Raw genomic sequence first — 26,511 nt, 5'->3', positions numbered from 1 at the left:
TTTGCTCACTGGCAAAAGCCAAGCGACCTTTCAAGTTGCTAATCCAGATGGAAGAGTCACGTACGTGGAAGTAAAGACCGTTATCCTAAAAAGAGGGGTATGTACTTCAGAAACTATAGGAAAGTTCTGAAGGGCATCCTCAGCCTGGGGAAAGTCCCTGAAACCTGTTCCATCGACTGAAAGATGCCAGATGGAAGTGGCTGCAGCCAGAGGCAAAGACCGGCCTTGAAGTAGTCAACCAAATGCTTCTAAAACAGTTCCTAGATGGACTTGACTGGCTTATGTAGAATTGACTCTGTTGGCACTCAGGACTCACTTCAGAAAAAAGCACTAGAAGTGGAATTTCCTTCCACCAGGCCCAATTAATGCCTGATGTAGTCCAGAGGCTAGAAAGGTACACCACACAAGCCCTCTAGTATAGTAATGAGAGCACAGGACCCCAGTAATGGACCTCAGAAATGGACATTTCAGGACTTGAACCCATTCCACAGGCTCAGACTCTCCCATTTGCTTCACCTGTGAAAGGAGAAGTGATGGATGTCAACATGGTGACACATCCGATACGAGAGACTAAAGTCTACATGGACAAAAGAAAGTCTTCAAAGCAGGGATGATCCTCAAGTCGGTAAAAAAGGGAGTCTCAAAGGGACTCGTACAACCCAGTAATAAGGATACAGATATTTTATCCTTTTGTGCCATTAGTGTGGGGATTGGACATGAGGAAGATTGCTGTCTATATAGCTAACCTTCTCATAACCTGCGCTAAAGATGTCGCTAAGCCTATCACCCAGATCATCAACGCCTCTCTATCACAGGGCTTGGTCCCTGACCCCCTCAAACTTGCCATCTTAAAACCCTTATTAAAAAAACCAAATCTCTCTACAGATAACCCAGCAAATTTCTGCCCGATTGCTAATCTTCCGATCATTGCCAAAATCCAGGAAAGAATAGTCAACAAACAGCTCTCTGAATTTCTTGAAAATAACAACATCCTCTCCCCGGCTCAATTAGGCTTTCGCAAATCCCGCAGTACCGAAACTCTTCTTTGATCTCTGTCAGACAACATTCTCATGAATCTAGAAAACAAACATCCCTGCTTGCTCATCCTCCTTGATCTTTCGGCCGCCTTTGACACGGTCAACCATGATTACCTCATCGAAAGACTATCCGAGATCGGCATCAAAAACAAAGCTCTAAACTGGTTCAAATCTTTCCTCCAGAACAGATACTACAAAGTTAAGATCAATAGCAAAGAGTCACCACCGTTCAGTTCCACATTAGGGGTAGGGGTCCCTCAAGGCTCTTCGCTATCCCCTACGTTATTCAATATCTATCTTCTCCCGCTTTGTCATCTCCTTTCCAATCTAAAGTTAACCCATTACTTATATGCAGATGACGTCCAAATCCTTATTCCTATCACCGAATCACTTCAAAAGACCGTACTTTTTTGGAACTCCTGCCTCCTCTCCATTAACAAACTCCTGTCTAACCTTAACCTGATACTCAACACTGACAAGACAGAATTCCTCCTGATCACTCAAGATGGCACCCTTCCATTGAATAGCTCTCACCTTCCATTGAATAGCTCTCACCTTACGCCGCTCCCAGTTCTCTCCCCACGGGTCAGAAACCTTGGGGTGGTCATGGATAACCATCTGAGCTTTTCTGATTTCATCAACACTACGGTTAAAGAGTGCTACTACAAACTCCAAGTTCTAAAAAGGCTTTGACCCCTCCTTCATTTTCACGATTTCAGGTCAGTGTTACAATCCATCATCTTCTCGAAAATTGACTACTGTAATTCACTGCTTCACGGTCTCCCAGTCTACACCCTAAATCCTCTTCAACTGTTACAGAACGCTACAACAAGGTGTCTCACTAAATCCAACAAAAGAGATCATATAACACCAATTCTAAAGAAGCTCCACTGGCTCCCAGTCAAATCTCGAATCCTGTTTAAACTTCTATCAATCACCCACAAAGCCATATTCAACAACACTCCACTGGACCTCAGAATCCCTCTTCAGCTTCACACGTCTTCCCGACCGCTAAGATTAGCACAAAGAGGAACTCTACATGCACCTCCCATGAAAACATCTTTAAGTAAAAGAGCTCTAGCTACAGCAGGCCCCAAACAGTGGAATCTGCTTCCTCCGGAGCTAAGGCTGATACATTGCCCCAACACGTTCAAAAAAGACTCAAGACATGGCTATTCAGTCAAGCATTCCCTTAACTTACTTAGTCTTCCACAGCTCCCATAGACTGTTTTCATACTGTTGACGTCCAGAACATATGCTCATGTTTTTACTCATCAATAAGAAATTTCTCCCTCCTCCCCCCCTCCACGAACAACCTTCCTTCCCCCTCCTCCCCATTAGCAAACCTCCCTCCCCATGCGCTAGTCTTGCTCTAATAGTGCATACTGCTACTGTTCCTAGTTATGTTATGTTATATTATCCAAGTTGTTCACTCCCTTGTTCATTGTAAGACATATGTTGTCATTGTTTTCTACTTGTTATAATGTAAACCGGAGTGGTAAGTAATTCTGTTACCTGAACTTCGGTATAAAAAAAGTTATAAATAAATAAATAAATAAATAAATAAATAAATAAAAGGAGAACATGAAGAGCCCATGGGAGGAATAGATAAAACAAAAAGGGAACCAGCCCCACTGGCATGCATGCTGTAAGGAGAGGACCACATGATCAAAGAATGCTCATGGTTGGAGGACATAGTGTGGGAGCATAAGCTAGCAGAGCAGTGCAAGATGGAACAGGCTTCAGAGGGCAGCCCCAGGTGCACAGCTCTGTGCTTTTTGGTATTAAATTGCAGCTCATACAAAAACCGCTAAAGACTATTCTCAAATACTACAATCAACCCTGTTCTGGTTTTTGTAGGGTTTATTAAATTGCAGCTGCAAAATCTTATTAGCAGCTTACTTGTGCATATTTACACCTGCTCATTATCTGGCATAAGTTATATTAAATGTTTTTATTGTGAAGTACTGAGTAGGTGGGGGATTCTGGGAGAATTCAAGTGAGTTCAGAATGAAGAACCAGGAGGGTCTTGATGACCTGCACATGATACATACAGGTTATAAAATACTGGAATAGATATGCGTGTGACCATATACACGTGTATATATGGGTGTGCACACAGGTGTTTTAAAGTTATCCTCTCTGTTAGCCTGATATATTTATCTTACTAACTAGCTCAGCTGGATAGCAGTTGAATATAGACCTCAGTGATTCTTTAGGGATGTTGTCTCTGGGCCTGTTACCTGATTCTTTGGAGAAAGCCACATTTTAATGTCATTCTTATTAGAACGAAAGAAATCATGACCAGATTTTAAAACTTTTACTATGCTTTCCATCATATAGAATTTTGGAAAGAATATGTTAAAGGGATTCATGTCCGTCCATCTGTAAACACAGTAACTCCAAAAAATGGTTGGAAATTCATGAAATCTGGCATGCAGGAAGAAAACATGAATATCTTGGAGAGTTTGAAAACTAAAAACATCAAAAAATCAGTATGTTTGGAGAACCAAGTCAAAAAACAAACAAACCTCCATTGCTTTTTTTTCTTGAAAAACTGTTAGAAGCTGTTGGAACTGTTAGAATGCTGACCAGTTCTCCATTCTAAATATCCCCCACCCCATCGCTACCAACACTTTGCCACAGAGCAACACAGACAGCAAGAGACAGAGACAGGGAAATAACTGACGCAACTAGCAAAGGATGGCACAAAAAGCATTTCAAAAGTATATCCCCTCACACACGTACACCCTGCATACAAACACTGTCATACATACCCACATGCCCTTCCCATGCTCACCTCACAACTACATATCCATCCACCACACACAAACATATCCACACATCTACCACACACAACCCCCTCACATAATCCACACAATCCTACGCCAACACACCTACCCACATCCCACACATTCCTATACCCCAGTACACACACATCCACTGCATACACACATATACACACCTGCTCCCAATATAGCCATATTTACCCACACCTATATTCCCCGCACAGGAACAAGGAAAATAAATGATGCAGCAACTTGATACATGCAGACTCTCATACACATTTACCCCTCCCCTACACACACACACACTTGTCTCAACCACACAGCCATCCACCAATAAAAACCGATAGTCCACAACTCCTCTTACAAATCAACTATCACACATTACCACCCCAAAAAACATTCCCTCACACAAACCTACCCAAACACACACATCTATTCCTCAAATAGGGTTACCAACCTGGCTCCAGATTTTTTTTTTTGTTATTTAATTCTTATAAAGCAAAGTTTTCTATACAGTAACAAAAGTTCCTCAGTGGAACCATCAAGATACAATAATCATATAACAATAGCATTTCAAACTCAACTTCACCCATACAGTGACTTTAACAAGCCCCATATGAATCCCGCCAAACACCTTCTCCTTCCTGCCTCACATTTCCAGCTTTCTTCCTTTCATCCCTTACATAGACTGAAAGACTCTATTCCAGTCTTCAAATGGTTTCCATATTTTCTTAAAGGCAGCGAGGTCCATATTCAAAAGACATTTAGATGGATAACATAATAGTTATCCATCTAAATGGCTTACCTAAGTTATATTCAGCCTTTAGTCAGCTAAATACTAGCCGGCTAATAAGTTAGGAGGCTAGAATTTAGCCAAATAAGTTGGGGCGGTTCAGAGCATAACTGGAAGGAGTTGAGTTAGCCGGATAAGTTAACCGGCTAATTCCAATATTCAAAGTTAGCCAGATGACTTAGCCTGCTAAGTCTGGTCAAGTCAGAGCTGTCCTAAAGTTAGCCTGCTACAGTTAGTATGGCTGCACTGTTGACTATTCCTCCAAAGATAAGTTTACCTGGCTAACTTTGCTACATGTTAAGAACAAAAGCTCTGTCGCTGGACAATTGAATAATTTTTTTTAATTTATAATGTTATTTTTCAAGTGTTTTTAATTGAAATAAATACCTACACTATCCAATGGAAAATTTTTTTTTTATTGTTAATGTAATTTATAAAAATATATAATGGAGTCAGAGAAAGGTTTCATACTAGTGTAGGTGCCCTGCACCTCTGTAAGGTGAACATATAATCATCAACCTTCCTCCTCCTCCTCAATAGATTTATAATTATGATTTTTTTTAAAAAGAATTTTTTATGTGTCTGCTTGTGTTATCCCTGAAAACACCTACAGGATTCTTCCATGGCGATGTAATTTTTAAATGCAATGCTGCAAGCTGGTTACTCAGTACTACTCAACGAGAATGCTAATAAAGGGTATAAAAACAGACTTCCCCGTTTTTGGTTGGTGTGTCCATGTTCCTCTATGTTATCCCAACATGTTTCAGACAGAAGTGCCTTTCCTCAGGGGGTTCGATATTTCCCAAAACCAACTTCACGGAGTCTGCAACCCTCTTCTCAACGATTTCTCCTAAGTGATCTTCCTCTCTGGATCGCCCGGAAGAATGCAGGGCACCTACACTAGTATGAAACCTTTCTCTGACTCCATTATATATTTTTATAAATTACATTAACAATAAAAAAAATTTTTTCCATTGGATAGTGTAGGTATTTATTTCAATTAAAAACACTTGAAAAATAACATTATAAATTAAAAAAATTTATTCAATTGTCCAGCGACAGAGCTTTTGCTCTTGATTGTTGTTTAATTAATAGCAGTTCGCTGTTTTGGTGTATTGTTGGATATCTATAACTTTGCTACATGGACTGTGTCTGAATATAGACCTCAGCCAGTCTATTACCGCAGACGTCAATCTTTCCAGGTCAAACATACCTCACAGCCCACAATACAGATCAAGCAAACTCGGAGAATGGAGTCTCCTCTAATGTGCAGGTAACTCACATCTTGCTGCTATTAAAATTTGTTAATTGTCTTGTTAAGAGGCTTCTTCACTCAAAGAACAAAATAAAAATAAAATTGGGATTTTCATAATTCTGATGTCCTTAATAATTTCTCTAAGAAAAACAGGACCACAAATCCATGCAGGCAATGAGATATAACCAGGGCCTGATCAGCTTGTCCTGAAAATCTGAAACCAGTTGCCATCCCTACCTCTAACACACACCCCAACATCTACTCACATAACCACTTACATCTGCAAAACCCTAGATACCTCGCACACACAACCCCTCCACACACATTCAACTTGCAAAAACCCTCCTTATATCCAACCCACAAATACACACATTCCTTAACAACCACATCTGCTACCTAGAAGATCACAGTCATAACTCCAAGAAACACCTCCTCCACACAACTCCCATTATTTATTTATTTATGCATTTTTATATACTGAAACATATTGTGTACACTTCATGTCGGTTTACATTGTATCAGTGTACAGTCTTTAATGACATGTCCTAAAAAGCATTAAGACAAATAAATAGCTCTATAAATACTAAAAAACATCTAAACATTGTTTATTCTTTAATTTTACAAAATAATGAAATACATAAATTTCATTAAATATCAAACTAGTTATAAAATAGGGTTTATAATAAACATTCCATGTGATACTCTAGATTCATAGGGGGAGTCGCTAAGAAAAATCATACTACATTGTTGAAAGCCTGTGCAAACAACTATGTTTTTAACTCTAAGCGTATATCGAGTGGAAGAGAGTTCTACAGTTTTGGGCCGGCTATAGAGAGGGCCCTTTCCCTGACTGCACTGAGGTGTGCTTAACAAACTCTTCCCACCCACAAAACTCCCTACCCACCCAAACACACACACACACACTAAACATAGCCTATACCCGCCACATACATACATACATACATACAACGCCAAACACATATCTCCACCAACAACATAGACATCCCCTTCGCACCCAATCCTACCTATTCCCATGACAGACTTTTCTCTTTCTCTGGTACCAGTCTGGCCCAGTCTACTCATTCAGGATCAGAGCCTTGTGTATTCAGCAGGGACTCCCATACCTATAGGAGAAACACTTACTGTGAAGAGGAAATGACTTAGAAGTCTTCTAAGGTACCATGTAAGGATTCCTTGGAAAGTGGGATAGAAGAACAATAAATATTACGAACATAATTAACATTCTCAAGATTGTTTATTTTTTTCCTCAGATCAGTACGAAATCTTTGGCCTTTTTGTGACAGTTCAGATCTTAAAATTTTAACTCATTCCCTTGTTCTGTCTAGACTGGGCCATTGTAATGCTTTATTACATGATCTATCAACAACCCAATTTAAACAACTTCAACTGGCACAGAACACTGCTGCAAAGATCATTTTTTGTAAATCTAGATATGATCACGTTACTCTACTTTTGGCTGATTTACACTGGCTTCCAGTGTCCCTTTGTATACAATTTAAAATTGGATGCCTTACTTTTAAGGCCCTGCTTTGGGGCACTCCATCTTGACTTGCCTCTATTATTTCTCTCTATCTTCTTTCTCACCTGCTATGGTCTTTGCAACAAGAAAGTCTAGTGCTGCCTTCTATTCAAAACATTCATTTTGAAAGTTCTAGAGCTATTTGCTTTTCTTATTTATCCTCTTGTCTTTGGAACTCCTTACCTCTCAACATTTGTCTGGAGAAAGAGTTCATAAAATTTAGGAAAGCACTTAAATCTTACTTGTTATTACAAGCTTTCCCACATTTGAGTAATACCTTAGCTCACTTATGCATGCCTTCTCACATTTTGTTTAAACCTGGCCCAATTCTCTGCTTTTCTGGTTATATTTTATTTTTTTGAATTGTTTTACTTATTTTATTTTTATCTTATTTATATATATTGACCTGACTTTTGGTTTTATTTTTATCATTTCATTATATTATGTTTGCCTTTTTTTTTTCTTTTCTCTTTACTAATTTTAACATACTTACAAAGCATCTGCTTTGACAAAGAAATATGGTTTGAACAACTGAAAGGAAATACATTTACTGAACCAATAACAGTACCAAAGTACAAGTCAATTGTTGCAAAACCCATTAGATCCCCCCCCTAGGGGGAGGAGTACATGCAAATTAAAGAAGAACGCTAGCAATATTTTTTCAATACAGGAAAAAAGGCAACTTATACTAACCAGTATATATTACATTAGACTACAACTCATCCGCTGCTTATTGCAGCAATACTTTTTCTTGCTTCTATAAAGTTCTTGATCTGGTCGGGTAGAAAAAAGGTATAATTATTTCCACCACATTTGATTACACATTTACAGGGGAATCTAAAAAAAAAAAAAAAAGGCCCCCACTGCTAAAGCATCAGATTTTAAAGCTAGGAAATTCTTCCTCTTTGTCTGTGTCACTTTGGTTAGGTCAGGATAAATCCTCACATTTGCTCCCATAAACATAGCTTGTATCTTTTTAAAGTAGGCATGCATAATCTTTCCCAGGTCAGCCTCATTAAAAAAAGAAATCAGTAAGGTTGTTCTCTCTGCAATCTTGTATGTTGATGTTTCCAAGAAGGTTGTTAGGTTTTCTAAAACATTAGAGGCCATTTGTACTTGTTGGTTAGAGCATATAGGTAAGAAATACACCTTATCCAGGGGTAGAGTTTGTTCTGGGGGAATTTCCAACACTTCTGTGAAGTAACATTCTTGGAATTTCTCCAATCACCCTTAAGTTTAAATGCCTCATTATGTTTTCCATGTTTTCAAGTCTTCTATTGATATTACCACAGTCTTGTATTAATGTTGCCTGTACCTGCTTTACTTGATTAATTTCGGTATCTATGTTCAATAATTTCACCGAGGTTTTCTGCTTTTGCTCTAAAAAGCTGTTATTCAATATATCCATTTGTTGTGACATTGAAGTTATTTTCCCCGAGCAGTCCACAAGAGCCTTAGCCAAGGCCGACGTTAGATTCCAAATTGAATCTAAAGTTACTACCTCCGGTTTAGATATATTAAGAATAGCATCAGGTAGGGAAAGAGGGCACGACACATGTCTCTCACCTCCTTCATTCCTCTGGTCTCCTCCTCTATCCAGATCCAACACTCCGATGCTACTCTCTCCATTGTCTATGGAGGTCTGTACTGGGGTTCTCCTCACTGCTGTCCCTCAGGCTGAAAAAGACTTCCAGCAGTGGCGTTGAGGTCTTTCGTACCGCCAGAGGTAGACGTTCGTCCAGGGGGCTAAGGGATACTCCTTCCGAGGTCAGGTCACAGTCTCCTTCCTGTGACCCGACAACCGGACCTCTTAGCTCCAAATTCACCGGTTTCAAAGCGCATTGTTCGATAGTTTGCTGCCCGGAGGTGACCGCTGGAGCTGAAGGGTAATTCCTGGGCCTCCCCTTTCTCTTTGGAGGCATTTTTAAGTTGTTTAGAAATTCTTTAGAGGAAAAACACCGGAGCAGGTAGAGACATGCGACCTTTCAAGACGCCATCTTGACTCCTCTCTCCCCTGCCTTGTTATTTTCTGATATGTTTTATGCAATGTCTTTGCTAGTTTTAAATTGTTAGTTTTACTAATTTTATTTGTACATCACTTTGTTTTACATTTGTAATAACTGTGATTAATCAACTAAGAATAAAGAAAAATATAAACATAAACATGGTTCTATACATAAGGATTGTGCTGGTATGACCACACACAATCAGCAGGGAGGAAGATGGAGACATAACTTACTGAAACTTACAGGTTACATACTATCTAGGTAACCCTTACAATCTACTCCATCCCATGCAGGATCAAGTGACATAGCTGGGGAATGTCAACCCCTTCTGTCTGGTCTGGAGAATGACCTTATGCTATCAGTCCTCCAACATCCTACATGCAACCCACCTTTACATACCCCTATACACCCCCACCCTCCATTCACCGCAAACACCCCACCACTACAAAACAATCCCCCCCCCCCCCCCCCAAAGCACACTTAAACACACCCTTTCTACAAATCTTTTAGAAACATAGAAAACGGCAGAAAAGGACCAAACGGTCCATCCAGTCTGCCCAGCAAGTTTATGGTAGCATCAAAGATATCAGGCTTATTGCCGGCGCATGCATGTTATACAATCTATTGGCCATGTGCACATGCGTGCCGGATTTTAAAAAATCCGCATGCACATGTGCGGGCGGCATGCAGGGGGCTGAATTTACTAAATTACATTGCAGCGACGCAATCGGGCCTTTCCCAGTTCCCTCCCAGTCCGCTCCAACTCAGGGAACTTCCCTACCCCCCTGCTTAACCTTCCTTCCCTTTTCCTTCTCCACCTCAACCCCTAACCCCTACCTAGCTACCCCAAAAATTTTTATTTTTCAACTTACTGCTCCTCCTGAGTAGAAGCAGTTTGCACGCCCTGGCCGGCTGCCAGCGTGCACTTCCCCAGGACAGCAGCTCATGGCCGCTTTCCCGGCCGGCCTCTATCCCACTACGTCCCACCATGCCTCACCTAGACCATGCTCCCAGCCCGCCCCTTTTTTAGGGCCCAGCACTTGTGCACATATCAGGACTTATGCACGTGGCTGGGCCTTTTTGAAAATGCGCACGGTGTGCGCAGGGTCCTGCCATGCGTGTAAGTCCCAAATTTAGTGTCCTTGTTGGTTGCTGTCTGAATTTGATTCCCCTTTTTTTTCTTTTCCCCCTACCGTTAAAGCAGAGAGCAATATTGGAGCAGAGAGAAATATTGGCGTTGTATCAACAGTATGAAGGTTTATTGGTTAAGGGTAGTAACCGCCACACCAGCAAGTTACCCCCATGCATTTTCTTCTTCATTTCCATCCTTTAGTCTTTAGGGATCCACAGTGTTAATCCCATGCCCCTTTAAAATCTTTCACTGTTTTTGTCTTTACCACCTCCCCTGGAAGGGCATTCCAGGCATCCACCATCCTCTCCATGAAGAAATATTTCCTGATGTTGGTTCTGAGTCTTTCTCCCTGGAGTTTCATTTCATGACCCCTAGTTCTACTAATTTCTTTCATATGGAGAAAGTTTGTTGATTGTGCATCATTAAAACCTGAAGGTCTGTATCATATCTCCCCTGCACCTCCTCTCCTCCAGGGTATACATATTTAGGTCCTTCAACCTGTCCTGTAATTCATTTGATGGAGACCCTCCACCATTTTTGTTATTCTTCTCTGGACTGCCTCCATCTTTTCTTTCTCCCTCTTGAGATATGGTCTCTAGAACTGAACACAATACTCCAGGTGAGGCCTCACCAAGGACCTGTACAAGGGCACTATCACCTCCTTTTCTTACTGGTTATTCCTCTCTCTATGCAGCCCAGCATTCTTCTGGCTTTAGCTATCGCCTTTTCATATTGCTTCGCCATCTTCAGATCGCTAGACACTATCACCCCAAGGTACCCTCTCTTGCTCTGTGCACAGCAACACTTCACCCCCCCATCACATTCAGCTCTTTTGCATTGCCACACCCCAGATGCATGGCTCTGCACTTCTTGGCATTGAATCCCAGCTGCCATATCTTTGACCATCGTTCCAAGTTTCCTTAAATCATGTTTCATTCTTGCTACTCCTTCCGGCCTGTCCACTCTTCATGCCTCATTCTCCCTACTCCTTCCAGCATGTCCACTCTGTTTCAGAAGTTAGTAACATCCACAAATAGACAAACTTTACCTTCTATCCCTTTTGCAATGTTGCTCACAAAGATATTGAACAGAACTGGTCCCAACACCGATCCCTGTGGCACTCCGCTTAACACTGTTCTCTCTTCAGAGTAGGTTCCATTTTCCATCACACGCTGTCTTCTATCCATCAACCATTTTGTAATCCATTCCAACACCTTGGCGCTCACTCCCAAGCTTCTCATTTAATTCATAAGCCTTCTGTTCGGGACTGTGTCAAAAGCTTTGCTGAAATCCAAGTAGATCACATCAAGCTCTCTTCTCTGATCCAATTATTTAGTCACCCAATCAAAAAAATCAATCAGATTTGTCTGACAGGACCATTCCCTGGTGAATCCAGTTTGCCTCAGGTTGAGCAACTCATTGGATTGTAGATAGTTTACTATCCTTTCCTTCAGCAGAGTTTCCATTAATTTTTCCACTACTGAGGTGAGGCTAACCAGCCTGTAGTTTCCAGCTGCCTCTATGCTCCCACTCTTGTGAAGCAGGACCACCATAGCTCTTCTCCAATCTTGTGGCACCATTCCCATTTCCAGGGATCTATTGCACAGATACTTCAGCAGTCCCGCCAGCACATCTCTGAAGTCCTTCAGTATCCTGGAATGTACCTCATCCAGCCCCATGGCCTTGTCCACTTTCAGTTTTCCTAGCTCTTCCCATACATTCTCTTCTGTAAATGGATTTTCTTCTACTCCTCCCCCAACCACAGTCATGTCAGTTAGCTTCGGTCCTCTCCAGGGTCTTCTTTAGTTAACACCGAACTGAAGTAATTGTTTAATATTTTGGCGATTTCATTGTCACTCTCCCCCAATGATCTTTGTCTCCTTTTAATTTCACTATACCACTTTGGCCCTTCTTTGATATATTTGAAAAATAGTTTGTCACCTTGCTTTTACTCTTTGGCAATCCTTTCTTCCGCCTGACTTTTAGTTTTCTTGATTTCTTTCTTCGTCCCCCTCAGTTTCACCATGTATTCTTCCCTGTGTTCCACTTTTTGGGATCCTTTATATTTCCTGAATGTTGTTCTTTTTGCTTTTATTTTATTAGCCACCTCCTTTGAGAACCAAATTGGTTTCTTATTTCTCTTACTTTTGTTTACTTTTCTAACATATAGATTTGTTTCTCTTGTAATTGTTCCTTTTAGTTTGGTCCACTGTTGTTCCATCTCTCTCATTTTCTCCCAGTCTTCTAGTTCTGCTTCCAGGTACTTCCCCATTTTGACAAAGTCTGTATTTTTGAAATTCAAAACTCAGGTCTTCTTGTGACTTCTTTGTATCTTATTTGTTATATCAAACCATACCGTTTGATGATCACTGGTGCTGAGGTGGGCACCCACCTGGATGTTAGAGACATTATCCCCATTAGTTGTTGCGCTGCGATGGGATGGAGCGCAACTGGGAGCTCTCCAGCGCAGGACGAGGAGAGTGTGTGCCCTTGCGGTGAAACCAGTCCAAGTCTGGGAGGCTGGAACAGGCAATGAAAATCCTTGAAGACTTGAGGCAGACTTGAAAAGTCCTTGAAGACTTGGAGCAGATGAGGAAAGTACTTGAAGACTTGGGGCAGACGTGGAAGGTCTTTGAAGTCTTGGAGCAGACGAGGAAGGTCTTTGAAGACTTGGAGCAGACGAGGAAAGTCCTTGAATACTTTGAGTAGATGAGGAAAGTCCTTGAAGACTTGGAGCAGACGTGGAAAGTCCTTGAAGACTTGGAACAATCAAGGAAAGTCCTTGAAGACTTGGAGTAGATGAGGAAAGTCCTTGAAATGTAGACATAGGCACAGAGGGGGTCAAGCAAGACCCTCAGGTGCCCTACACAGCCTGAAGGCCAAGGGAGCGGGACAGGTTCAGGAAGTCTCAGAGCACAGGAGTGAATGACCCCTCGCATCCTCCGGAGTCAGGACTGGATTCAGGAGCAGATAAAATGTGGAACTTGGAACTCGGATTAAAAGCAAGGAATCTCTGGAGGCACTGGTTGTTCAAGACCTGAAGCATCAGGCCTGGAACGGAACATAAGGACTGGAACAGAACATCAGGACTGGAAAAGACATCAGGACTAGAACGGAGCAACCAAGAAGATCCATGGATGAAGATCAGAGATGCCAGGCAAGAGCTGGAGACGAGGAGTCCTAGGGAGGACTAAGCCCCTTGCTGAAGCAAGGACTGAATGACTGAAGAGCCCTTTTGTAGGGCTGAAGAAGGCAACTCCCTGGGAGCAGTTCAGGAGGACCACACCTGCATTGGCCCTTTAAATCTGGAGAAGAGCAGTGGGCTCGCCCCTAGAGGAAGCTGGGCAGGACCCTGGACAGCAGCCATGCTGCCGCTGTGGAGCAGGAACTGAGCTGGGCCACAGGAAGGCCCTCACGCCGGGAGGCGGCTTCCAAGCCGCTGAAGAGGCAGTTGATCGCAGCTCCATGCTGCAGGAAAGTCCAGGGACTGCAGCCTCCAGGCCGCGGAGCGATGGGCATCACCAGCAGCTTCCTGCAGCATAGGTGAGCCCTGGTGTGGTACCAGCCACTAGAGACCAGGCCTCCTGGCCTGCCAGGAGGTAGAAATTGCGGCACTGGGCCGCGGAGCAGTGAGGGCATCGGCAGCTCCCTGCCACGGGAAAAACAAGGTGAGAGACGGCTCATGGCACCGGCCACTGGCCGGATTGTAACATTAGTGAGAACTAGGTCGAGTATAACTCCCTCCCTCGTGGGTTCCATTACCATTAGCTTGAAGCGAGCCCCTTGCAGGGCATCCACTATCTCTCTACTTCTGGTAGATTCTGCAGAAGGGATTCTCCAGTTTTCTTCTGGCAGGTTAAAATCTCCAATGATCAATACTTCTTCCTTCTTTCCCACCTATTGGATGTCTTCGACTAGATTACTGTCCAATTCTTCCTTTTGAGTTGGAGGCGTATAAACCACTCCAGTAAAAATGGATGTGCCATCATCTTAAGAACATGACATACTGGGTCAGACCAAGGGTCCATCAAGCCCAGCATCCTGTTTCCAACAGTGGCCAATCCAGGCCATAAGGAACCTGGCAAGTACCCAAAAACTAATTCTATTTCATGTTACCGTTGCTAGTAATAGCAGTGGCTATTTTCTAAGTCAACTTAATTAATAGCAATTAATGGACTTCTCCTCCAAGAACTTATCCAAACCTTTTTTAAACACAGCTATACTAACTGGACTAACCACGTCCTCTGGCAACAAATTCCAGAGTTTAATTGTGCCACATGCTAACTTCATGGTGTGCCCCCTAGTCTTTCTATTAGCTGGAAGAGTAAATAACTGATTCACATTTACCCATTCTAGACCTCTCATGATTTTAAACACCTCTATCATATCCCCCCTTAGCTGTCTCTTCTCCAAGCTGAAAATCCTAACCTCTTAATTTTTCCACATAGGGGAGCTGTTCCATCCCCTTTATCATTTTGGTCGCCTTTCTCTGTACCTTCTCCATAGCAACTATATCTTTTTTGAGATGCAGCGACCAGAATTGTACACAGTATTCAAGGTGGGGTTTCACCATGGAGCGATACAGAAGCATTATGACATTTTCCGTTTCATTCACCATTCCCTTTCTAATAATTCCCAACATTCTGTTTACTTTTTTGACTGCCGCAGCACACTGAACTGACGATTTCAATGTGTTATCCACTATGACACCTAGATCTCTTTCTTGGGTGGTAGATCCTAATATGGAACCTAACATTGTGTAACTATAGCATGGGTTATTTTTCCCTATATGCATCACCTTGCATTTATTCACATTCAATTTAATCTGCCATTTAGATGCCCAATTTTTCAATCTCACAAGGTCTTCCTGCAATTTATCACAATCTGCTTGTGATTACATATCACTACTCTGAATAATTTTGTATCAACTGCAAATTTGATTACCTTACTCGTATTTCTTTCCAGATCATTTATAAATATATTGAAAAGTATGGGAACCAATACAGATCCCTGAGGCACTACACTGCCCACTTCCTTCCACTGAGAATCCTACTCCCTGTTTCCTGTCTTTTAGCCAGTTTGTAATCCACGAAAGGACAATCTTTGATGACTGGCTGGAATACATTTGGTGTGAGGGTGCTTAAGGATTACTGGTGGTGGAGGTGGGCAAGAAACAACAAAGAGTCCCTAATAGCTCACAGCTTGTACATTTTGTGTGAGAATGCTCAAATAGCAAATGATCCTTGATATTTATTAGAACACAGGACAATACAGTCTTTTTGCTGCAAGATCTGCATTTCAAGGTAGGTCTGAGAAAGAGATATGTGTGGTAAACACTATTCAGGGCTTGAAAGATGGAACTAAGGAGCTTTCTGAAAAAAAAACCCCAAAAACCCAGGGTCATACCATCCAGACTATCCAGTTTTAGGATGAGAGGGGTAGGCTTGTTGCTGTACATTTCTCATACACCTGTAATAAGGCTGGTAGGTCTTCAATCTCTGAGTATACAAAAGATAGCATTTCTTTTCAATGATATCTGAAGCCTATGGGACCTGGAGGTTACTTAGTTAAGCTTTCATCAGCAGCCCTTGGCTTGGCCACTGTTGGAAACAGGATACTGGGCTTGATGGATCCTTAGTCTGACCCAGTATGGCAACCTTATGTTCTAATGTCCTTAAGTGAATACAGTTCCTGCCAGACTATTTGTATGATACCTCTTCCTTGTAAAGTGTAGCAGTTCAGAAGAGCCACCTCATATGTGCTCCTTATCATCCTATGTTATGATTTTAGTAAAGGGGCTACATAGCACAATTGTCACTTTATACACTAAACATAAGAACATAAGAAAATGCCATACTGGGTCAGACCAAGGGTCCATCAAGCCCAGCATCCTGTTTCCAACAGTGGCCAATCCAGGCCATAAGAACCTGGCAAGTACCCAAAAACTAAGTCTATTCCATGTAACCATTGCTAATGGCAGTGGCTATTCTCTAAGTGAACTTAATAGCAGGTAATGGACTTCTCCTCCAAGAACTTATCCAATCCTTTTTTAAACACAGCTATACTAACTGCACTAACCACATTCTCTGGCAACAAATTCCAGAGTTTAATTGTGCGTTGAGTAAAAAAGAACTTTCTCCGATTAGTTTTAAATGTGCCCCATGCTAACTTCATAGAGTGTCCCCTAGTCCTTCTACTATCCGAAAGAGTAAATAACCGATTCACATCTACCCGTTCTAGACCTCTCATGATTTTAAACACCTCTATCATATCCCCCCTCAGTCGTCTCTTCTCCAAGCTGAAAAGTCCTAACCTCTTTAGTCTTTCCTCATAGGGGAGTTGTTCCATTCCCCTTATCATTTTGGTAGCCCTTCTCTGTACCTTCTCCATCGCAATTATATCTTTTTTGAGATGCGGCGACCAGAATTGTACACAGTATTCAAGGTGCGGTCTCACCATGGAGCGATACAGTGGCATTATGACATTTTCCGTTTTATTCATCATTCCTTTTCTAATAATTCCCAACATTCTGTTTGCTTTTTTGACTGCCGCAGCACACTGAACCGACGATTTCAATGTGTTATCCACTATGACACCTAGATCTCTTTCTTGGGTTTTAGCACCTAATATGGAACCCAACATCGTGTAATTATAGCATGGGTTATTTTTCCCTATATGCATCACCTTGCACTTATCCACATTAAATTTCATCTGCCATTTGGATGCCCAATTTTCCAGTCTCACAAGGTCTTCCTGCAATTTATCACAATCTGCTTGTGATTTAACTACTCTGCACAATTTTGTGTCATCTGCAAATTTGATTATCTCACTGCTTACGGCTTGGTAGCACTCACAGCTGATGCCCTTGGGGTGGGGGTGGGGGGGTTAAGATGTACATGTAGATTTATAATTCTGATTTGAAGTATCCCTTAAAGGTAGCTATTTTAGGGATGCAAGGTTAACACACAAAAACCAAATCTAAATGCTAATGTCAGGCTAAATAAGAGGAGGATAACAATGAGTGGACAAACCTGTATATCAAGCTATGTGTAGGTCAAATAGTTATGGCTATAGAATGTCATTAAAGGGACTTTACTGTTGTAGAAAATAAACCATAGTATTTAACAAATAATGGAGAAACACCACCAAAATTAAATATAAATTTGTAAAACTTTTCTAAAAATTGTTAAATATTTAAAACTTTGAATAAACTTTCTATATTTTAAATAAAATAAATGGGACAGGGGTGGGAAAATCTTGTGATTTAACTATATACATTAAAAAAAACCTCAGAGACCTAGGGAGGCCAGGCCCTGAAGATCTAGGAGTCTGGTTGCTTTGGTGGTGACCTCATTCTGACAAGCTCAAGAGCTGCCATGAGGTGCTCTTGAAACTGTTCGGACTGCCGGCTGCGGCGGCCCGCAACCGGGGCCAGGTGTCATGGCCGCCAGCCGCGGCGGGTCGCGACTCGGGTCGGACCGACGGCTGTGGCAATAATACTCACTCGGAGCGTCAGGACTGCCGGAGGCTCCTGCTGTGGCAGGCAGCCTTCTTTTGCTTTTCTTGGGACTGCTTCCACTGCCCAGCCCGGCCGCATGGGTCCTCTCGGCTGGGCTGGCTCCTCCCCCTCTGTTTCAACTAAGAGCTGCGCGTGCGGCTGCAGAAGATATTTAAAGGAGCCATGACCAGATATTGTCATAGCTCCCCCTGGGACTCCGCCTCCTAGTTCCTGTACTTAAGGCAAGGTCTGACACCCAGACCTTGCCTTGGTATTGAGGCTCTGTGTTCTGTTCTTGTATTCCGTGTGCCTGGATCTGCTTCTCCATCCCGCTCTGCCTCTTCTCCCCGTTGGATTGATTCTTTGGCTCCTGACCTTCAGACCGGTGGTGGTGATTCTCTGGTATTGACCTGGACTGGCTTTGGACCCTTCTCCCGTCTGTTCCTGGACCGGTTCTCGACCTCCCGTTGGACTTCGACCCTTGGACCGGCTTGGGGCTATTCTTCAACGTATACTCCCGGACTTCTCACGACCAGCTGGAGGCGCCAGCCATCTGGAACCCACGACCTGCAGGAGGCGCCTGCATCCAGACCATCTTCAATCTTCAGGGAGACTCCTAAGTCCCAGTGGCCGTGACCCTACGGGCTCCTCCTGGGGGGATCACGAGCTTCCAGGGTGAAGTCTTCTTCCAAGCATCTTCATCAGCAGGCCTTGCCACCCGACGGTAGAGACCAAAGAGGGTTAATCTCCTTTTTGGTAGCGCTGACTCTACTTCGGAACAAGGGTCCACATTCTAATTCATAACAGAATACCAAGGCCATGGACCCGGCAGAGGCCTCAGCTTACCAGGCCATTCCTGGATTATCCCAGAAGGTCATGGAGCAGCAACGCATACTAGAATCCATGGCAGCTTCCTTGGAACAGCTTAATACCCATCTGAATTCCATAGCTACAGCTCAGGCAGCCCATCCACCATTACCATCGGGGGTGCAGAGTAATACCAGTCCGTGATTCCATTACCAACTCCTCCATGTTATGCCGGTGAACCTCACTTGTGTCAAGGATTCCTCGACCAGTGCAGTATGCATTTTCATCTCCAAGCCTCACTCTTTCCAGATGATCTTACCAAAACTACATATATCATGTCGTTGTTAGAGGGTAAGGCCCTGGCCTGGGCTTCTCCCTTCTGGCGACGATCGGATCTAGTCCTACAAAATCTCCCTAAGTTCTTGGAGTTGTTTCAAGCAGTGTTTGATGATCCAGGGAAACAAGTGGTTGCTGGTTCCAAGCTGCTACAACTTCGGCAAGGAAGGCGACCACTGGCGGATTATACCATTGAATTCAGGACCCTTGCATCTGAACTCAATTGGGAGGAGAACTGTCTTCGGTCTATATTTTTGGAAGGTCTCTCACCCAGAATAAAGGATGAAATGGCCGCCCGGGAGATACCTCAATCCTTGGACTCCATCGTGGACTTAGTAACCCGAATTGACCGACGGCTTCAGGAAAGAGCTCGGGAGGGATCTAGCACGAGAAGGCACATGACGGGTGCAACTCCTTCCCACTCTGTTACTGTCTTTCAAACCACACCTACCCCTGAAGGAACGACGGAAGAACCTATGCAATTAGGTTGGGATCCTCTTTCTCCAGAAGAACGGCAATGCCGCCGCAAAGCAGGTCTGTCTCTACTGTGGAGGAGCAGGTCATCTCATTGCCCGTTGCCCTACGCGTCCGGGAAACTCCAAAGCCTAGGTTCCATCGGGGAAGTAACCCTAGGTATCACCTCTCCAGCTCCCCCACTAACTCTGCACGTCACCCTGGGTTTCGAAGATCATCAGTTCTCCACTCTGGCTTTAGTGGATTCTGGAGCTGGTGGAAATTTTATTCTATAGATGTGGTAGAGCAACTACACATTCCTACTTGCTTGTGTCCAAAGCCGTTAATTGTATCTTCCATTCATGGAAATCCCCTGCCGGGGAGGATAACTCATCATACTGTTCCGATGGAGTGCTACATTGCCTCGAACCACACGGAAAATATCTGCTTCTATATCATCCAGAAAGCCATCCATCCCATAGTTCTTGGTATTCCATGGTTGCAACAGCACAACCCCCAGTTTCACTGGACATCTTTAAAACTTATCCACTGGGGTCCAACATGCCAAGAGACCTGCATTAATGGATCTAGCTCCTCCTGTAGTTTCATCTGCACTTCACATCTTGAAGGCCTACCGTCACAGTATAATCAGTTTGCGGACGTTTTTTCTAAAAAAGCTGCAGATATTTTGCCTCCACATCGAGAATTCGATTGTAGCATCAATCTGATTCCTGGTGCTACCCCGCCTTGTGGTAGGGTCTATCTGTTATCTGCCTTGGAGACACGTGTTATGTCAGAATATATCCAGGACAACTTGCAGAAAGGATTCATTAGGCTCTCTAAATCCCCAGCCGGGGCCGGCTTTTTCTTTGTTGGGAAAAAAGATGGGACCCTACATCCATGTATTGATGTCCGTGGACTTAACGCCATTACTATTAAGGACCGGTACCCATTACCACTTATAGCTGAACTTTTCGATCGTCTACAGGGGGCCAAGGTGTTCTCAAAATTGGATCTTCGAGGAGCGTATAATCTCATCAGGATTCAAGAGGGTGACGAGTGGAAGATGGCTTTCAACACCAGGGATGGATATTATGAATATCTTGTCATGCCGTTTGGATTAACTAACGCTCCGGCAGTATTTCAGCATTTCATTAATGAGATATTCCAAGACCTGCTCTATGTCTGTGTTGTAGTCTATCTAGATGACATTTTGATCTTTTCCCCTAATTTACAGACGCATCGACAACATGTCTTTCTGGTATTACAACATCTAAGAGAAAATCATCTCTATGCTAAGATTGAAAAGTACATTTTCGAACAAGAATCCCTACCATTTTTGGGCTATATTATTTCTAAACAAGGTTTTCAGATGGACCCATCCAAATTAAAATGTATCCAAGAATGGCCTCGACCTAACAGATTATGTGTGCTCCAGCACTTCCTTGGTTTTGCTAACTACTATCATAGTTTTATTCTGAATTTCTCCAAATTAGCGGCACCTCTCACGGCTCTTACTCGCAAAGGGGCTAATGTTAAGGCTTGGCCGTTAGAGGCTGAAAATGCATTCCGGGCGCTGAAAATGCATTCCGGGCGCTGATTCTGGGCGCTCGTTCCTCAAGAAACCTTGTCTTCGGCATCCTGATCCTAGATGTCCATTTGTAGTAGAGGTGGATGCATCGGCTGAAGGGGTAGGGGCTGTCCTAAGCCAGAATGATACCACAGGAACGTCTCATTCTTGCTCATATTACTCTAGGAAATTTTCATCGGCCGAACAAAATTACTCCATCGGCGACAAAGAGCTGCTTGCTATTAAACTGGCATTTGAAGAGTGGCGGCAATGGTTGGAGGGAGCCCAGCACCGTATTACTGTCTACATGGACCATAAGAACCTGGTATACCTCCAACGAGCCCAATGTATGAACCCGCGTCAAGCTCGGTGGGCGCTGTTTTTCACACGCTTTAATTTTGAACTGCATTATCGACCTGCTAATAAAAATATTAAGGCAGATGCCCTATCTCGATCCTTCTCTGCGGAGGATATTGAAGAGCCTATCCAACATATTAGAGATCCAGCCTGTATCACCCTAGCTGCGACCTTCATGGTCCCACCTGGTAAAACAGTGGTACCCAAGAGGCTACCTAATAAAGTGTTGGCCTGGGGACATGATTCTCAGCTAGGACACCCTGGACGAGCCTGGACTCAGACTCTTCTACAGCAGTACTATTGGTGGCCTGGAATGTGCAAGGACATAAAAGCTTATGTGGCCTCCTGTCCAACCTATGATCAACATAAGATTCCTACTGGGAAAACACAAGGACTGTTACAACCATTACCGGCACCATCGAAACCTTGGACACACATCTGCACAGATTTCATTGTGGACTTTCCGCCCTCGGAGGGCAACACTTATATGGGTAGTAGTGGACTGGTTCTCAAAAATGGCCCACTTTATCCCACTACCCTCCCTCCCATCAGCTCCTTGTTTGGCTCAACTGTTTATGTGCCATATCTTCAGACTTCATGGTCTGCCGCAGCACATTGTTTCTGACCAAGGCCCTCAGTTCACAGCACGTTTCTGGCCCAATCTCTGTAAAAAATTTCACATTGCTTTGGATTTTACTACTGCATTTCACCCGCAAGCCAATGGACAAGCTGAATGTACGAATCGTACATTAAAACAATTTTTGCGAATATATGTCAATTCTCGCCAAGATGACTGGGCCATTCTTCTGTCATGGGCTGAATTTTCCCATAATTCTCATGCCTGTACTTCTACGGGGGCTTCGCCTTTTCAGATCATATTTGGACGACAACCCAGACCTCCTTTACCTTTGCCGTTACCGGTTCCATCCCCAGCAGCGCAGCTCACTGCTGCACAATTAAGACGGCTATGGGTCCATACTCAGCAGATGCTTCGTAAAGCAGCTCTCTCTGCAAAAAACTTTGCCGATAGACAATGTCAACCAGGTCCCCGGTTCCGCCCCGGTGAAAAAGTGTGGCTGAGCACACGGCACATTTGCCTGAGAGTTCCATCCATGTGATTAGCTCCTCATTATATTGGGCTCTTTCCGGTGCTTCAACAACTAGGGCCTGTGACCTACCGTATTTTCCGGCGTATAAGACGACTGGGCGTATAAGCCGACCCCCAACTTTTCCAGTTAAAATATAGAGTTTGGGATATACTCGCCGTATAAGACTACCCTTCTGTGTCACTACATAACCATACTGTATGTGGTACCCAGTATACAACAACCAGCCAATCAAGGCAAGCGATGTACCTTACCGGTGATTGGCTGGTTGTTGTATACAAATCCTGCTTGGATTGGTCAGCTCTCCCTGCCTGCCCAGCCCTCCCTGTCTCCAAGACTATCAGAGCGGTAACGCATCCCTCTGGCCCACCCTTGTATCCTATTACCGGTACCTCCTTCTCTGCCTCTCAGATCTCGCTCCTGAGGACTGCAGTGAAGCGGCGCAGATGTGCATGTGCGAGATCTGAGAGGCAGAGAAGGAGGTACCGGTAATAGAGATGTGAATTGGAACCGGAATCGGTTCTGATTCTGGTTCCGATTCACATCGTGTTTTTTTTTCGTCCGGCCAGATCGGGTTTTTTTTTTATTGGCTGCGCCCGAGCCGATAAACAAAAACCCACCCCGACCCTTTAAAACTAATCCCTCAGCTTCCCCCACCTTCCTGACCCCTCCAAGACCTGCCAAATTAATTAAATACAACCCCACCCTCCTGACCCCTCCAAGACCTGCCAAATTAATTAAATACAACCCCACCCTCCTGACCCCTCCAAGACCTGCCAAATTAAATACAACCCCCACCCTCCTGACCCCTCCAAAACATGCCAAATTAATTAAATACAAACCCCCCCACCCTCCTGACCCCTCAAAAACCTGCCAAATTAATTAAATACAACCCCCCACCCTCCTGACCCCTCTACAAGATCTGCCAAATTAGTTTTCTACAACTTGGTCAATTACTTGGTCAATTACCTGAGTATTTTCAAAGCAAATGCATACATTTGCTGTACAGTGTATGCAGAATTTACCACTATAAGGGCTGATTAAAAATTACCTTCATAAACAATAAACACAAAAGCTGCCAGCAGCTCTGGGGCCTCCCTACCCCTCACCTGATGTTCCCACTTGTTTCTCGCACCCTTCCCTGACATGTCTGCTCACTCTCTGGGCTATCCAGAAATGTCCCAGCCAATCACAGGCTAAAAGATCTGTGCATCAAGCCAGGAAAGGGGAACCTGGGAATCATCTTATTCCTGACTTGAGTGGGTCCCAAGCTTGGGGTGAAAAATATTAATGTTTAAAGGACAAAATAATAAGACTTTTACTTAGCATTTAATTATTCAGACTGTCAATATATTGCATCCCTAATGGATACCTAAGTGAACAATACTGTAGGAAAAATGTAATTTTACTAGATGTGAGACACTCAGCAGAATCGTACAGTACAAGCTACAGCTATTACAGGTTACTGCAGCATGAAGGAAAAAAAATGTGCAGATTTTTTTCATAGTAAATTGGATTATGGCAACATTTAACTAACTACATTCTGTTATTATTACTTCTATAGAGGTGGGAGCAAAGACTGCAAGAACAGCACGTGAAAACAATGCAAGAGAAAAAACAAAATGCTGGCCGCACTGGCCGCAGTGGCATGCCGAAACCAAGTGCAAAAACCACGAACTCTCAGCCTGGAAGCCCCAAAAAAAACAATAAAAATAGAAATGACCAAAAAGAAAGAAATCCAAAAAGAGCATGAGCTGTGGAGTTTTTTGGAATCAAAGACTGTTTTCATAATAAGGGTCACAAACTGGATTCAGTAGCATGCATATTATCCCAGACTCATCACTGCAGTAATCTGCATAGACATGTTTGTAGCACTTTATTGTTTTAAAAAAGGTTTGCTTTTCATTTTAAGCCACTGCCAGACATAGATCTAGGTTTGCACTAAAGTATGGTAGGCAGAGAGTGATATGTTGATTGAATGAGCTTATCACATTCAAAAAGCCAATTTTGCCAATAAGCATCTGGATATCAATTATGTGACATGTGATATATGTCCCAGAAATATGCTTACATTGTACTTGATCTGGATGTGTTCTTATAACAAACTGTGTAAAGCAAATATTTCTATTTTATTCTTATTTTACTTCAGGCTGGCTTCTGTTGTTTTAAATTTAAAAATATTTAGAAATATAGTTGAATCTATATTTCTACAAGAACATACATTGGAAGAGAACTGTATACCGAATATTTTAGAATAGAAAGTACATTACTATGCTTGCTATTTTCTGGGAGATGTTTTCATTATTACAAAATTATTTCTCAGTGACATTTTCAACTCAGATCAAGAATATGCCAAGGGGTGGTTTATGATTGTTAAGCTTCTTTTCTTGGCTTGGCAATTTCCACCTGGAAGGAACACCACTTGAACTGAATAATCTGGTTCCACTGAGAAGGAAAAATGATTTATATCAGAAAAATAAACAAATATGACCTGTAACTCATTATGCAGGGACATTCAGAGCCTTGCAAAAGTCTTCATACTCGTAGCCTGCTGAAAGAACAATAATAGAAATATTCCAAAAATAATGAATAAAAAATAAAAAAGTCTTATTTATTTATTTATTTGCATTTATAGGCCTTGGATACCAAAGTCCAGCTCACAAGGAAAATCATAAATAATAAAATATAAAACATATCACAGATAATAAAACTGAGATAAATAAAACCTAAAAAAATAACATAAAGAATCAAAAAATTTAAATTCAAACAATGAATTAAGACTTCAAGAATAAACATCTTCAGATGACAATTACATTTCAGCTGAATAAAAATAAATAATTAGACAGGATTAAGATAGCAAATGTTGCTTACCTGATGTAACAGGTGTTCTCACAGGACAGCAGGATGTTAGTCCTCACAAATGGTGACATCGAGGATGGAGCCCACCACGGAAAACTTCTGTCAAAGTTTAAACAGAACTTTGACTGGCCCCTACTGGGCATGCCCAGCAAGGCACTGACCCTGCAGCCAGCAGGGGTCTCCCTTCAGTCTGATTTTCAAAGCTACAGGCAGTGCCTAGAAAGTAAGAATAAAACGAACCCAACACCGCGGGGAGGCGGGCGGGTTTCGTGAGGACTAACATCCTGCTGTCCTGTGAGAACACCTGTTACATCAGGTAAGCAACATTTGCTTTCTCACAGGACAAGCAGGATGGTTGTCCTCACAAATGGGTGAGTACCGAGCTGAGGATGTCCCGACTTGCACCAAATGTACCCAACGGCGTGCAGCAGGCACAATAAGTGAGGAGAAATTTGGGAAAGGGCATCCGCACCCAATCGGGTAGGTGGAAGGGTGTTGGTACATCAGGTTGGAAAAAGGTTACGCAAGACAGACTGGCCGAAGATGGAGTCCTGTCTTCCAGCCTTGTCCAAACAATAATGGGCTGCAAAGGTATGGAGAGAACTCCAGGTTGCAGCTTTGCAGATGTCAGGAAGCGGCACCGATCGAAGGTGTGCCACTGACGTCGCCATGGCCCTCACAGAGTGTGCTGTAACACGGTCTTGAAAAGGAATGCCAGCTTGCTCATAGCAAAAAGAAATGCAGTCCGCCAACCAGGAAGAAAGAGCCTGCTTACCCACAGGTTGTCCCAACTTATTAGCATGGAAAGAGACGAATAATTGAGTGCTCTTCCTATGGGAAACTGTACGGTCTAGGTAAAAAGCTAGAGCTCGTTTACAGTCTAGGGTATGCAGGGTCTGCTCTCCAGAGTTGGAGTGGGGCCTGGGAAAAAAGATAGGTAGTATGATGGATTGATTGATATGAAACTCAGAAA

The 26,511-nt window shown here is 43.0% G+C and overlaps 1 protein-coding gene across 1 annotated transcript in view; it reads left to right on the top strand.

The window, feature by feature from the left end:
• The window catches only part of SFRP4 (secreted frizzled related protein 4), a 73,069-nt gene extending 47,814 nt beyond the window's left edge, over positions 1-25,255 (top strand). Inside the window, exon 6 of the mRNA XM_029592629.1 lies at positions 24,244-25,255. Within this exon, the coding sequence (XP_029448489.1) occupies positions 24,244-24,432 (189 nt within the window). The 3' untranslated portion in view covers positions 24,433-25,255. The remainder of the gene's footprint in view (positions 1-24,243) is intronic.
• Positions 25,256-26,511: the final 1,256 nt, after the last annotated feature.

The sequence above is a fragment of the Rhinatrema bivittatum genome, chromosome 2, assembly GCF_901001135.1.
Source record: "Rhinatrema bivittatum chromosome 2, aRhiBiv1.1, whole genome shotgun sequence".
NCBI classification, from domain to species: domain Eukaryota; kingdom Metazoa; phylum Chordata; class Amphibia; order Gymnophiona; family Rhinatrematidae; genus Rhinatrema; species Rhinatrema bivittatum.
The sequence above is the reverse complement of the archived record's forward strand: the minus strand, read 5'-3'. Positions and strand labels throughout refer to the sequence as shown.